Below are 14,247 nucleotides of genomic sequence, written 5' to 3'. Positions count from 1 at the left end.
CTTCTCCATGTACCCCCCCCCCCCCCCTCCTTCTATGCTCTCATATAGCTGTGTTTATTTCCAACACCAGTCTGCTTGTACCGGTTCTCACGGTCTCTTCGCTTGCGGATTTTCTTATTTTTCCTTCTACCCTGAAGATGGAGGGGATACGTTCCTCCTAAACGTCGGTTAACACCACATCACAGAAGACTGCTTTCTTTAAAGTTTATGTGTTGGTATCCCTGGATTTTCGATGTCTCAGTAAATCGTACATGCTTGTTTACGGCAATTTGTGTTATCTGTCGCGTAATATTTTATTTTGAGGTGTGCATTGTTAGTCTTGTTAAGTTAATGTGCGCTTAGATTAGATGCAGTGTTACATGCATGCCCAGTTATAACTTGTCTGATACATAGTTTATTAGCTGGAAATGTGGGATTGCCAAGTTTTGTTCCGTATGACCATATATAGTACTTCGAGGACATCGCTCACACGACGTAATGGGAGTTAGCCTCATAGCTTTCTAGAAGAGAGAATGTAGTTGTTACCACACTTATGAAGATACCTTTTCATAGTTCAATAAGGTTTTAAGTTATAAAGAGGTTAATTTGTGACACGTGGAGTACCACAGATCATGTGCATTGGAATTTTAACAAATTGTCGACCTTTACAAACCTAAACAAATAAGATTTGTGGCAGGTGATAACACAATTATATATAATTAATAAGATACAAATAAGTATACAGGGCTTGGAAAGCAGTGATTCATGTGTGTTGGGGGGGGGGGACAAGTTTGGAGTTTGATGGTGACATTTCTTTGTAAGGAGTGATAAACTTGGATGTGTATACGTGTATATTAACACATTTGAGGTAGCATAACGAATTTTATCATATTTTGCAGGCAGTTACACTATAAACCTAAAAGGACAATATGCATTATGTTTTATTATTATACAGCATATACAGACCACACCGAAAAGGATAGTTTTCTATAGACTTCTGAAAACTAGCCAGAAGTAAGCAGAAAATACAGTTCTGCAGCTTCTGCAAGAAGTTCTATGATGGATGCATCTGCCTTGTTTTCTCCCCTTCCTTAGACCATGTCATGACCTTTTCCTAGAATTCCTATTAAATGACAAGTTAGGTGATTATGGTTGGGTCTGATGACAGTGAAAGCTTTTCTTTGGATTATGGTTAATTATTGTACCATTCTTACATTAGTATAGCAATACTACCAACGATCAAGGCCCAGAAGAGGGAACAAACATCATGCACAGTAAACACCTTATTCCTAGAGGATCAAAAGGGAGTCTTTTCATGATTGCATTGTACCACTAATGTTCCGTTTATTGGCATGGTTTATCATTCGTTTTGCGGCATTATCATTTTATTACCATTCTTACATTAGTATGGCAATACTACCAACGATCAAGGCCCAGAAGAGGGAACAAACATCATGCACAGTAAACACCTTATTCCTAGAGGATCAAAAGGGAGTCTTTTCATGATTGCATTGTACCACTAATGTTCCGTTTATTGGCATGGTTTATCATTCGTTTTGCGGCATTATCATTTTATTGCGTGCAGAGAAGATACAAAATAGGGTCATGATTGAAGTTTATGCATCTGTTCTTGGTGACTGCACAACATGGTGCAAACGAAATATATCAGAATATTAACATTTTCAACTTCAAACATCTTTGGTAGTTGACAGCCTGATGAGAGGAAACTTCCTTCTCTATTGAGAGTTCAGATAAAATGATTATGTATCAAGGAGACGTACAGACTGTTAAAAAATGAACAGAAAAGAAGGTAGCATTGCTTTTGAAGACTGTGGAATATTAGATAAAACCGTGTTACCCCTCAGTGCTTGAGGATTTAAGTACATTTAAATATTTAAGGATAGAGGAAATGGGACTTTAAATTCACAAAAAGTAAGATATATTAGAACAAGACGTTAAGGGAAGAACTACTCACCTGTTTTCCTTTGATATGACATTGACAACATAGAAAACAGTGCCTCAAACAGTTACTTGTTGCTGTGGGAATATGTTTACTGAGCTTTTGCCTAGCAACAATAGAGAGCTATACAGACAGACATGGACGTTTCTTTGATAAGGCAGAAACTTCATAGAAAAAGTTCATCTGACAGTTCTTCTATTGTTGCATTTTTGATGCCATGGTTACATTTTTACTTTGCTGTTGCCTAGCAACATACACATACACACAGACTGGTGGGAGGCATTTATGAAGTATGCCATTCACATGGGCCCAGGTGCAATGATATACATACCAAGTTTCATAAAGACTAGTTTAGGCATTCAAAAGTTGATTGGGGGTGATTCACAGACCTACAGACAGCATAGTGATCTCATAAGACTAGTTTTTTTTTTTTTCAAAATAAGAAAAGTATGCTAAAAATAGTGGAAAGTAACAGAAATCAGTACATACTTGATATAGTCAAAATTTAAATAAATGTATAAATGTTGACAGGATATTGCAAGATTTTAATCTGTGAGAATACAGAATTCAATAATATGAAGCATAAATAAATATTATCACACTGGGAGCTCTGTATAAGCAGTAAATGAAAATGAAGGACAGTGATGCACTCAGAATTTCAAAGAACTTATCTGTAAAATATATGTATTCAAACGTGGGACACTGTTCCGCTCTTGTTATGCATTTTTATGACATATCCTCATGACTGTTCTGTTTTAGACATCAACATGGCATCTCTAGAACAGGCACTTGAGCAAAATTTGTTGAAGGTAACACAAACAGTGGAACAGCAGCTGGATGTTGAGCTTGATAGGCTGGACAAGTTACAGTCAGATAACTTAGAAACGCTCAGGGAACAGCGACTGAGGAAATTGAAGAAACAAGCACAACAGCAACAGGAGTGGCTAGTCTTGGTGAGAAACTTGTGGCAGCATTATGCCACTTCTTACTCCTACCATTCCATATTCTGCGAGTACATATTCTCAGCAGAAAGTTAGGAGGTAGAGAAAGTGTATTTTTTTCAGCATTCATTTCCCCTTTCTTTGCCCTCTCTCTCCAGTAATAGTAACGGACTTCAGGGTCAAGTTAAATTCGTAATAAATGTAATCATAGGACACAATATGTGAAAACGACAAGGTTACACGAGTCCTAAAGAGTATTCCAGACCATTTGTCTCGGCTAAGACTATAGAAACCGTCCATAATCTGTGCTTAATGATACTATGAGAAGTGTGATCTCTTTGTTTTTAGGGTCATGGAGAACATACCGAAATTTCTGAAGAGAAGGAGTTTTTTGAAGTTACAAAGAAGTCAAAAAATGTTGTTTGCCATTTTTATAGAAATGATTCACCTCGATGTAGGATAGTAGACCATCATTTAAAAATCCTTTGTACATCCCACTTAGAAGCCAGGTTTTGCAAGATTGATGTGGAACGAAGCCCATTTATCACACGTAAGTAAACAATATTTTTACTTGGAAGGAAATGATTGTCTGATTACTCATGTAATAGGAGCTGGGATAACGCAGGCAGTGTAGCAGCTGGCTACAGGCAGGATGACCAAGGTGTCTGAGTTCGAGTGCCGGTAGGGTCAAGAATTTTCTCCACGTTGTCCAGACTGGTTCTTGGGCACACCCTTCCTCCTATCCAATAAGTACCAAGGGTTCTTTCTCTGGGGGTAAAGTGGTGGGGCATGAATCTGACCATTTACCTCTAACTAGTGCCAAGGTCAAGGAAACGTGGATCTATACATTCACTCACCCATACGTCTTCATGGCATAGTGCTTAATTAATTACGTGCAGGGACAACTTTACTTACTTTACACATGTAATTGTCCGATTGGATTTATGGGCAAGCAATTAAATATATTCTGTATCACATAATTGCCTATCACAATTTGTGCGTATGGGCTAACATTGCTTGCACAGCAATTTTCTTTCCATTTCCAAGTGGACTGTTGGATGGACGTAATTCAGTACTGAAAATTGCCTTTATGTTCGAAGTCTTTATGGCCTTTGGAATTACAGATGTAATTTGTTGGAGGATGTGAGGTTCTCACAAAAAAAATGTCCATATCAGTTTCTTCAGATGAAAGATAAATTTTGTTTGATCATTTCCTAACTTCTTGTTCTATATCAAACTCACTGGGACTTTACTGCTTGAAAGATGTTTCCTTTTTATTACAGAACGTCTTCGCATTAGGGTCATACCTACAATTGCACTTATAATAGATGGCAAAGTAAAGGACTACATAGTTGGATTCACAGATCTTGGGAACTGCGATGACTTCTCAACAGAAATGATGGAATGGCGGATAGCTCAGCCAGGAGTTATTAAGTACAATGGTGATCTGCAACAGCCTCCGGTTGAGACCAAACGGGCAAACAGATTTGTTTCAGGTGATGCTGGAAAGAAGCGGACAATTCGTGGCAAGGATGTTGATTCAGATGGAGATGATTTCTAACATTCGCTTATCTGTGTGAAACAGAGGAAACGGTAAATCTAATGCAAAAGTTTCTTTATTTTAAATACAGTAATGATAATTTTTGTAAATCCTTATAGCTGTATACACTTGAAATGTACTTAGTTTTTTCTTGCCTGTTAATGCTAATGCCATTATATACTCATATTGTGTATTTTTTCTTTAATTATTTTTGGATATATCTGTGTACTCGTGCTATATCTGTAATTGGCGTCTGTGTTGTTTGCACATAAATAAACTTGAATTGAATTGAATTTTGATCTTCCCTGCTAATGTTTTACAGTTCATGACAACTTTTGTGCTAATGTTATGTATGCATTTACTTATGCCTAAAATTAATAAACCATTAATGAGTTGCATGTTCTACTGCCTCATCATCAACCAAATTCGACATGTTCTCATTTCTGTATTCTATGAAAAGCTTATCCTGTTCAGTTCCCATTTTAACAGTGCATATATGTATAACATTATTATTGTTGGCAAGTTAAAAAAAATGGTGTATTTTAGCGTCCTGTTGCACTGATTTTCATCCATGAAATGTATACAATGGCCGTCTTGTAGTGCCCTCAATTTCACCTGTTACTTCACGACATATTTCGGCAACATAGTGCCATCATCAGGTGCCCTAATTACGCTAATATACTGCATTGCTTGCCATTATATGTCTTTATAAAATTATTTTAAAAGTATTTAAAAAGTGCATATTCATCAACTATAATAAATTTACACACACTAAAACTTGTTAAGATTATTCATCTTATGTGTCTTAATTAAAACTTGCATGTGGTTCTTCCACTATGGGGGCCATTTTTCTTATATTCTGTATACACTGTGTCTTGTGATGTGTGTTCCCTTTTTAGCTGCGAGTGTTGCACTTTTTAAATATATAATGGCAAGCAATGCAGTAGATTAGCGTAATTAGGGCACCTGATGATGGCACTAAGTTGCCGAAACATGTGAAGTAACAGGTGAAATTGAGTGCACTACAAGACGGCCACTGTATACATATCATGGAAGTTAAAAAAAAAGTGGGTTTTTGTTTTAATGCAGTCAAATAATTTAGATCAGTTCCAGTTAATAGCATTTCTTTAATGTGAATTGCTTGCTGGCTGTTTGAGAGTTGTGGGGAGAAGTGGAGTAAAGTGTTATGTGGAAGGCAGTGGAAAAGATGGATGATTTTTTTAAAGATGTCACTGACAGCAGGGTCACCAAATATATCAAGTGAAATTTTTCAGTCAGCTAAATGCTGATTCTTTTCAGCAATCTAGATTTTGGCATAATGTGCTTGTGTTAGTCCAACACCCCTTGTAGTAGCTTTCAAACCAACTGATGGATTGCTATTAAACTTGGTATGAACATAATACTAGTAAAGACCATATCATCATTATATTATATCATTAATATTACCAACATGGTAGTCATACAAACGTTTGAGGTAGGAGCAACACTAGTGTCAGTTAATGCATGATTCTAGAATTTTGTGTGATGATAGACTTTGAAGAATTTTGACTCTGTGGAATGTAAAGAGCATAGCAGTCAAGTGATGTCTTCATTTAGTTTTTGGCTTAATGATTATACTAGTAAACCACTAGAACTATGCATTTGAAGTCTGATATGGATACTAAACATACAAGTTCCATATGAATCATTATTTACATGTTAATATTGTGGTGGTGAAAAGCTCTGAGTTATATCTGACAAATGTAATGTACTTTGATGAATCTAGGCCTTCTAGTGGAAATTATATATAGAGGTGGTTATGAAATTGTATAATTCACATTTCTTCCTAAACTTCCCATACAGATTGAAGTATTCAAGGATAGTAGACTGTTAATTTTTGTTTGTTACTGAAGGAATTTCCAAGTTAAATCACTGAACTGAGGGACAGTAGTTTTCATGTTAGTAACTATGTCTCTCACTACAGGTCTTATTGTAGAAGATATATTTATTGTATTAACCTTCCACACATGACTGACAGTAATCCACATTCCCCTTATGTATATACTTAGAGCTTTCAGAAGTTTGTGTTGTTTTGTTCCCTTTTTATTGCTCTGGGAATTAACTTCTGACAGCTTGCAATATTTGTAGCCCTGCTTGATGAATCAACGTTACATGAGCATATATACTGTCCATAACTTCTTTATTTTTAATGTAACCTTTTCCACTGTGATTGGCTTCAGTTGCAGCATTTATCATCCAGAAAAACCTCCCCATCTCTTTACATTTCAAATTATCCTTTTCAGTTTTCAGACAATGAAAATTAGAAGATTTACATACACAGTAACTTAAATAGACTAGGCAGCACAGAAAAGGTTAAAATAATAAGAGAAGTGTTTACATTTTCCATGTTACGTTCATTATACTGGAAGCACAGTAACACTTGCCTCTGGTGCTGGTCCTTGATTTAGCTGAGGTGGCACTGGTAAGTATGCAGTATGTTCAGTCAGAGTATGTACTGGTGGCTGTTTGTCCAATATTGGCTCTGGTACAAAATTCACACTATATTGTGGACTGTTTGCCTTCTCCAGTTCCAACAATATTAACTCATTAAGATCTGGGTATGGCTTCAAGTGGCACCCTGGGACATAGAGCGTCACCTGTGGTCCAAGAATTGGCCAGTAGCGTCCTAAATTGAAACCATTAATGAATGCCACTCCCTGTAAAAAATAGAGTCGCATATAAATTCTATCTTGGATGTCAAATGAATAGTTCCTATTGGCATATCAGATGCACAAAAATCTGCAGATCGAAGATGAACTTTAGTTATAAATATTTCTGTAAGTTTACAAGAAATATATCTTAAAATAATTTATTGTATCTTTGGTATGGATAATAATGCACCATTGTGCAACTTATAAACAATATTTCTGAGCAGACTGAGACATTTACCAGCTGTAGTATGAGTTTTGCTATCCCTTGTCCATAGAAATCACTGTCCTGCTGCTGCTACATGACATGGCATGTGTCTGTCTCCATGGGACTATTAGGAAAAGTAGTTTCTATGTCCTATAGTGACCCTGTATTATCCCTCTAGATGAATTAGCAAAATCACTTCAAGATATATTATCTTGTAAACTTACTTGTTGTCCACCCTCTTGTACTGTATACATCTACAGCTATGTTACATTAATGAAATACTCACCTTTCCCCATCCTGTGGGATCTAGAAATGTATCAAGTGGCTTAGAATCAGACTCGGGAGTGTGAATGTACCCTGGAAGAATGCTGGACCTTGGAAGGTGTAATTATCATTATTGCTGACACTGAGCCTTGAAATATCATGTAGGGGAAATCCAGTAATTATCCAGTCTTCCAGCACTTCACCTCCGAGTGTTGCATTGGTTACAAGCCCCTGCAAAAAGGATCACTGCTTTTTAAAGTCTAGCAAGAGAACTATGACTATTATAATGTACCTGAACATTAGTGGCAGGCAGGATGTGATGCCATGCACCTTGGTTAAGTAGGTATCAATATTTTTGAGGAACATGCTGTCTCAAGCTTCAGGGTAGAGGAGTATGATATATGGAAAAAGCAGTCAGCAATATAGGGGAAGACAAAAATGGGGGCTAGGAGTGAACCAATGGGTGCATTGTAACAGAATGGAAATATGTGGGGTTTAAAAGAGTCTGTCTGGACTGGTTAAGAGTGAACTAGAGAGTGTATTGTAACGGAATGGAATCATGTGGAATTTAAAACGGTCTGACTGGAAGATGGGAAGAGAAGTAAAAAGAAAAAAATATAAAGATAATGAACGTGAAGAAACAAAATGTTTAAAATAAAACTGAACTAATAAAAATAATATCAGACATGAAAAACCAACGGGAACATCGTAACCATAAGGAGACCTGTGGATCTGAAAGGGCCTGATGGAGACATGTAGGAAGAAGATGGGTAAATAATTCATCTTAATTACATTGGAAGTATATTGAAGCAATTTTTAAAAGTTGGACAGTTGCCTGAGGATGGCTGAGTATGGCTGAAATATGTAGCAATTTGTAATTTTTATTTTTAAGTAAAGGAGTCTAAAGTTGCATTTTAGACAGAAGTGAATGTGTATAAGGGCTCACCTTGAAATCGTTGATCATGGAGCCATAGTTGATACGTCCTTGATTTTCCACTAGAACCTGGATTTTTGTACCTTCAGAAACTGACAAAGGCATTGATGTAATCTTCTCACTGCGACTCAAAATTCCTTTGGGCACCTAGTTAGCAGTGATAATTTTATTATGCTTTGTGTCTCTGGTATATCATAGTATTCATCTGTGTTCTTATTCAATAGCATATCAAGTCTGTTTTCTATAAAATTTGCCATATAAACCTCTTGTACTGTACATAATAAGTGTAAGATAAAATAGGGAATTTTACCACATATAAAATATACAGGACAGGAAACCAATGTATGCAGAATGTCAAGGGGTGTGTATATTTTATAAAAATTATAATATTTATAACAGGAAGTACAGTATGAAAGATAATGAATACAGCTTTTAAAACTCACATCATCCAGTAGCACAATTGCCCTGTCGCTGATACCTGGAATACTGAACAATGCAGGATCAGGCACAGACCACGCTAGTATAGTTTCATACAGCACGAACCCATATCGCTGACCAATTTCCTCAAAAGTAAGGGGGAACTGGCTTCTGAGTGGCTCCTTGCCGAGCTTTTGCCTAATGTTCTGATCCAGCAGAGGAGCAACAGGGCTCAATAATACCGTGCTGTAATTACCTTTTGGTGCAGGAGTAATTTCTGTATTATCAAGAAGTGGCAGGTACTGCAACAAGGTAAATAAAAGCTAACAGAACTGAAAGCTTGGTTCATTATGAGGCTGGAGTTTAATTTGCTCTTAATTTGTTAGATTTGAGGTTTTCCTGGGATTTGACAACATGTAGCCTGGTAGGAGTTTATCAGCCTTTTAGAATGTACTGCCTCCATCTTCAGGGTTAATAAGTGAACCAAGAAAGCAACAGTAAGAAGATAATATTTATTAAATTTCTGTCATCATAACACTATTTCCAGCAAGTGGAGCTTGCTGTCGAGGATGACATGTTTTGGCATATATGTCATCATCAGGTTATTATCTAAGATGACTTACACAACAGGATGTAGCTGGCTATCAGCAATGGTAAGAAGTTTGTCACTTGCTTCTTGCTTGTTATTGGCTTTGCTTACTCTTTGATTCTGAAGATGGACACAAAACAATCCTCTCTGGTGTCAGTAAACTTCTACCAAACTACACAGCATCAGAAGATGGTACTCTTCATACTCTTAATTTGTTCATGAATGTGATTTTTGATTTGTTACTGTCATTTCCAAACACCTGAACTTTCACATATTTTTTAAGGGTACATTAGCTATCTTTGCAAAGCTTAAACAACCAGATCCCATTATAGTAGTTTGGACATGTCATCTATAAATGACCAAGCTTCCTCAAGGGAGCAAAGGTGTTAATAAATTTATATCTGATAGGCCTAAACTGGTCTAATTTTAGATTATATGGAAAATCCATTTTGATTAATTTTTTGGAGAAACTGATAAAATATTAAATCACCTAAATAGTTCAAGAACCATCTTCCCTGTGTTACTTACCCTGCCAATGACTTCCTTTATAGCAAAATATTTGTTCGTAGGATCTCCTGCCTCTGAGATAGGGGCATCAAAGTCATAAGATGTAAGCTGAGGTTGGTAGCTGTTCATATAATTGGCACCTATAATCATTGGTACATTTTATTAAATTTATTATTTTATGCAATGCTTCTTTGTTTAATACAAAATTTAATTATAAAAACAAAAAAGGGTATTGTTCAGACTACAAATAAATACAGTGGAACCTCGCTTAATGAGCACCTCTCATAATGAGTAATTCACATAACGAGCAAAACAAATTGTAAAAAAATGACTCGCTTAACGAGCAACGTTTCGCATAACGAGTGATGAGAGGGGAAGTCCCGGATTGTGCGCTTGCTACATCATTCAGTGTTTAGCACTTGTTCCGCTAGCATCTTAGTGTCGCTTGTGATCACACATTTTTCCGAACGTGTGTTCAGGCATATTATTTGTGATTTTTTTTTGTGCAAAGTTTAATAACCCTTGCAAAAATGTCCCCGAAGAAAAAGCCGCAAAAAGACAGCCATAAGAGAATAAAAATAACTGTAGAAATGAAATGTAAAATCATTGAAAAGCGAGAACAAGGTATGAGTGTGGCTGATCTAGCATGCACATATAATCGGTCTACAACGATTTTCTTTAAATATATTTTAATAGCCTAACAAGTTTCGTGATTATTACTGAAGTCATTGAGGATGTTGTACAGTATCTCCCTCCTAACTGGATCACAGGCTGTCTTAAAGTCTATAAACATCTCTGTCCTGTGCCATTATACTGCCACTTCTTCCTCATTATTTGAGAAATTCAGAATATCTGATCAGTAGTTGTTCTGTTATACTTGTAATAAAATCCACAATGATGATCCCCAATAATTTTCTCTACATATGGATTTAACCTTGAGAGAAGAATCTTTGGTAAAACTTTGTATGTAGTTGATAAGAGTGATGTAAGACTATGTAAGAAACCTTCCACTGCTGTAGCAGTTCTTCCTTATTCCTCATGGAATTAGTAAGTTTATGGATCTCAGAATGAAATATTTTACCTCCTGACTGAACAGTGCTGCTAGTATTTGTTCATCACCTGGAAATTTACATCTCTTTTTAATAGCAATATTAACATTAAAAGAATTAGGTTCATATACTAATGGATCAGCTCTATGTATTTCAAATTTCCTAACAATGTTGATCCAATATACATTCAATAGCTGACAGAAGTAATTCTTCTATCCCTTCAAAATATTATGGAAATCTACAAGCAGACCATCATTCTCATCCTTTACCAAGATATTTCTTGGTAGGGGAAGATGAGAAATGCATAAAAACTTTAGCCACAAAATTTCAAGGGAAGAGAATTCTAGCTATACTTAGGCATATCTGGGAGGATAATATTAAATTGTATCTTGGGATAATAGGGTGTGAAGAGAGGATTAAGCTAGCTAACCTTAAGGTCAACCATGGCTTCTTCCTGTGCTGTTTCCTAGGAATGTTTGTGTTTACGGCATCTTACTTACGGCATCTTAGAGTCTCCTTTTTCAAATATTTGTATACTGACTTTATATAGAGCCCCATCTGGAAACTTCAATCACTTTTTAAATAGATTAGAAACCATCCTAAATGTACTGCATGGTTCAAAAGTTGAATTTATAATTTGTGGTGATATAAATATAAACTATCTCATCGACAGTAACAGGAAACTACATTTAGACTCTTTGTTATCATCTTACAATCTCTCCAGTACTGTTAACTTTCCCACAAGAGTTCAAAATAATTCTAGTTCAGCGATAGATAATATATTCATTGATAACTCAAAATTAAGAGATTATACTGTAGGACCCTTTATAAATGGCTTATCCGATCATGATGCTCAACTCATAGAAATAAATAATATTGACTTTCAGCCCAGTAATCAACAATATAAAACAGTAAGGAAAATCAACAAGCATACGATGGCAGATTTTGTCACAAAATTAAGTAATGAATCGTGGGACAATGTATTTGACAGCAATAATATTGATTCTAAATTTAATTGCTTTCTGAACACATACTTGAGGATCTTTTATTCAAGCTTTCCCTTAAAAATAGTCAAAAATGAAAATAAAAACAAATCCACCTGGATAACAATTGGAATAAAAACTTCATGTAAACACAAAAGACAACTATATTTGGCCAGTAGGGACAGTAATGATCCAAGACTAAAAAGTCACTACAAAATGTACTGTAAAATTTTGTCAAAAGTCATTAAAGAAGCCAAACAGAATAACTATAACAGCCAAATTCTAAAATCAAACAATAAAATTAAAACCACCTGGGATATTGTGAAAGTTGAATCAGGAAAGAAATCTGTTAATGAAGACGTACAAAGTTTGAATATTGAAGGGAAGTCCACTAACAATCCACAAGCTATCGCAAGTGCATTTAATGAATATTTCCTTTCATTAGCTGAGAAAACATATTCCAATAATAATAATAATAATAATAATAATAATAATAATACAATATACTATCTGTCTCGTGCCTTTAACAATTCATTTCCAAATATCAATCTCAAATTCTCAACAAGGAAGGAAATTGAAAACATTATTAAATCCCTTAAGCCCAAAAATTCACATGGATATGATGAAATCTCTACCAAATTACTTAAAGCAAGCTCTGTTTACATCAGTTCACCCTTGAATCATCTATGTAATAAATCTTTATCATCAGGTACTTTTCCTCAACGCTTAAAATACGCTGTAATGAAACCACTTTTTAAAAAAGGAGAGAGAAAATGCATCTCTAATTACAGACCAATATCCATATTGACTTCATTCTCAAAAGTCTTTGAAAAAGTTATGTATAATAGACTACTTGAACACTTAAATTCTAACAACATATTAGTCAAAGAGCAATTTGGATTTAGGAAAGACCTAACAACAGAAAAAGCAACCTATGAACTAACTAACGATATTTTAAGTGCTCTCAATGACAGATTAATTGTGGGAGGGATTTTCTGTGATCTAGCAAAAGCTTTCGATTGTGTTAATCATGATATCTTACTATCGAAATTAAATTTCTATGGAATAACTGGCAAAGCTAATGAATGGATCAAATCATACCTCAAAAACAGGTATCAAAGAGTTGAAATAAATAATAAAAACTCCAGTCATAATGCATTTTCAAACTGGGGAATTATAAAGCACGGTGTTCCACAAGGATCAATTTTAGGTCCCTTACTTTTTCTTCTCTACATAAATGATCTATCTAAAACCATCAACAATAAATCTAAACCAATTCTATATGCAGATGACACTAGTATAATATTTAAGAACTCTAAATTTGACAACTTTAAAAATGACATAAATATTGTATTTGAAGCCTTAAACAGATGGTTCGAAGCCAATTTACTCTCATTAAATTTTGATAAAACCCATTACATATCATTCACAACTAAAAACAACCACCAAATTGATCTGGACATCAGTTATGCCAACAAATTAATCTGTAAAGTACTTGATACAAAATTCCTTGGAATACATGTAGACAGTACACTGTCTTGGAAAATACATATTGAACAAATTATACCTAAATTAAATGCAGCTTGCTATGCGATGAGATCAATTAAGCCTTTTATGTCACAGGAAACATTGAAGATGGTTTACCATGCCTACTTTCATTCTATTATGAACTATGGATTAATATTTTGGGGGAACTCTTCACATAGTGTAATAATTTTTAAAATACAAAAGAATATAATTAGAATCATTACAGGATGTAGAAGTAGAGATTCATGTAGAGAATTATTTAAGAAATTAAAAATTCTACCTCTTCAATCGCAATACATATTATCGCTTCTCTTATTTGTTGTTTACAACAAAGATAAATTCAAATTAAATTCTGATGTCTATAACATGAATACTAGACAAAAATATAACTTCCACCTACCCTCATCAACTTTATCAGTATATCAAAAAGGAGTCTACTTTACTGGCATAAAAGTGTTCAACAATCTGCCACAAAGTATTAAAAACTTGGGCAATGATACTAAAAAGTTTAAATCAGAGTTAAAGAATTATCTACATGCTCATTCCTTCTACTCTTTAGATGAATACTTCAATGTAAATAGAGAATGATGTAAAATTAAGTTATATTAATTTTTAAGCTAAAATTGCCTGTACTTATGTATGTAACATTTTGACTTGTTCTG

The 14,247-nt window shown here is 35.0% G+C and overlaps 2 protein-coding genes across 4 annotated transcripts in view; one reads left to right on the top strand and one right to left on the bottom strand.

Annotated features, from left to right (window-relative positions):
* The first annotated feature begins 178 nt into the window (after window positions 1-178).
* On the top strand, window positions 179-4,936 carry LOC111861587 (thioredoxin domain-containing protein 9). Of its 3 annotated transcripts, none has more exons than XM_033750372.1 (4): window positions 179-211; window positions 2,699-2,892; window positions 3,229-3,430; window positions 4,164-4,936. In XM_033750372.1, exons 1-4 carry the CDS (start codon window positions 208-210, stop codon window positions 4,439-4,441), a joined length of 678 nt encoding a protein of 225 aa, XP_033606263.1. In that variant the 5' UTR covers window positions 179-207; the 3' UTR covers window positions 4,442-4,936. The 3 variants fall into 3 exon arrangements, with proteins under 3 accessions (XP_033606263.1, XP_023702038.1, XP_023702039.1); XM_023846270.2 differs by lacking the exon at window positions 179-211 and adding an exon at window positions 218-303; XM_023846271.2 differs by lacking the exon at window positions 179-211 and adding an exon at window positions 312-676.
* A 1,448-nt stretch (window positions 4,937-6,384) lies between these two features.
* The window catches only part of LOC111861571 (beta-galactosidase-like), a 28,827-nt gene continuing 20,964 nt past the window's right edge, over window positions 6,385-14,247 (bottom strand). The window contains 6 exon segments of the mRNA XM_023846241.1: window positions 6,385-7,116; window positions 7,602-7,660; window positions 7,663-7,810; window positions 8,526-8,660; window positions 8,957-9,232; window positions 10,048-10,166. Coding sequence (XP_023702009.1) covers window positions 6,817-7,116; window positions 7,602-7,660; window positions 7,663-7,810; window positions 8,526-8,660; window positions 8,957-9,232; window positions 10,048-10,166 — 1,037 coding nt within the window. The 3' untranslated portion in view covers window positions 6,385-6,816.

The sequence above is a fragment of the Cryptotermes secundus genome, unplaced genomic scaffold, assembly GCF_002891405.2.
Source record: "Cryptotermes secundus unplaced genomic scaffold, Csec_1.0 scaffold2113, whole genome shotgun sequence".
NCBI classification, from domain to species: domain Eukaryota; kingdom Metazoa; phylum Arthropoda; class Insecta; order Blattodea; family Kalotermitidae; genus Cryptotermes; species Cryptotermes secundus.
The sequence above is the reverse complement of the archived record's forward strand: the minus strand, read 5'-3'. Positions and strand labels throughout refer to the sequence as shown.

Bases quoted from the DNA above. Each gene is read 5' to 3' on its own strand.
- LOC111861587 (XM_033750372.1), top strand. The intron at 2,893-3,228 runs GTGAGAAACTTG...CTTTGTTTTTAG, and splicing joins AACAGGAGTGGCTAGTCTTG to GGTCATGGAGAACATACCGA. The intron at 3,431-4,163 runs GTAAGTAAACAA...TTTTTATTACAG, and splicing joins ACGAAGCCCATTTATCACAC to AACGTCTTCGCATTAGGGTC.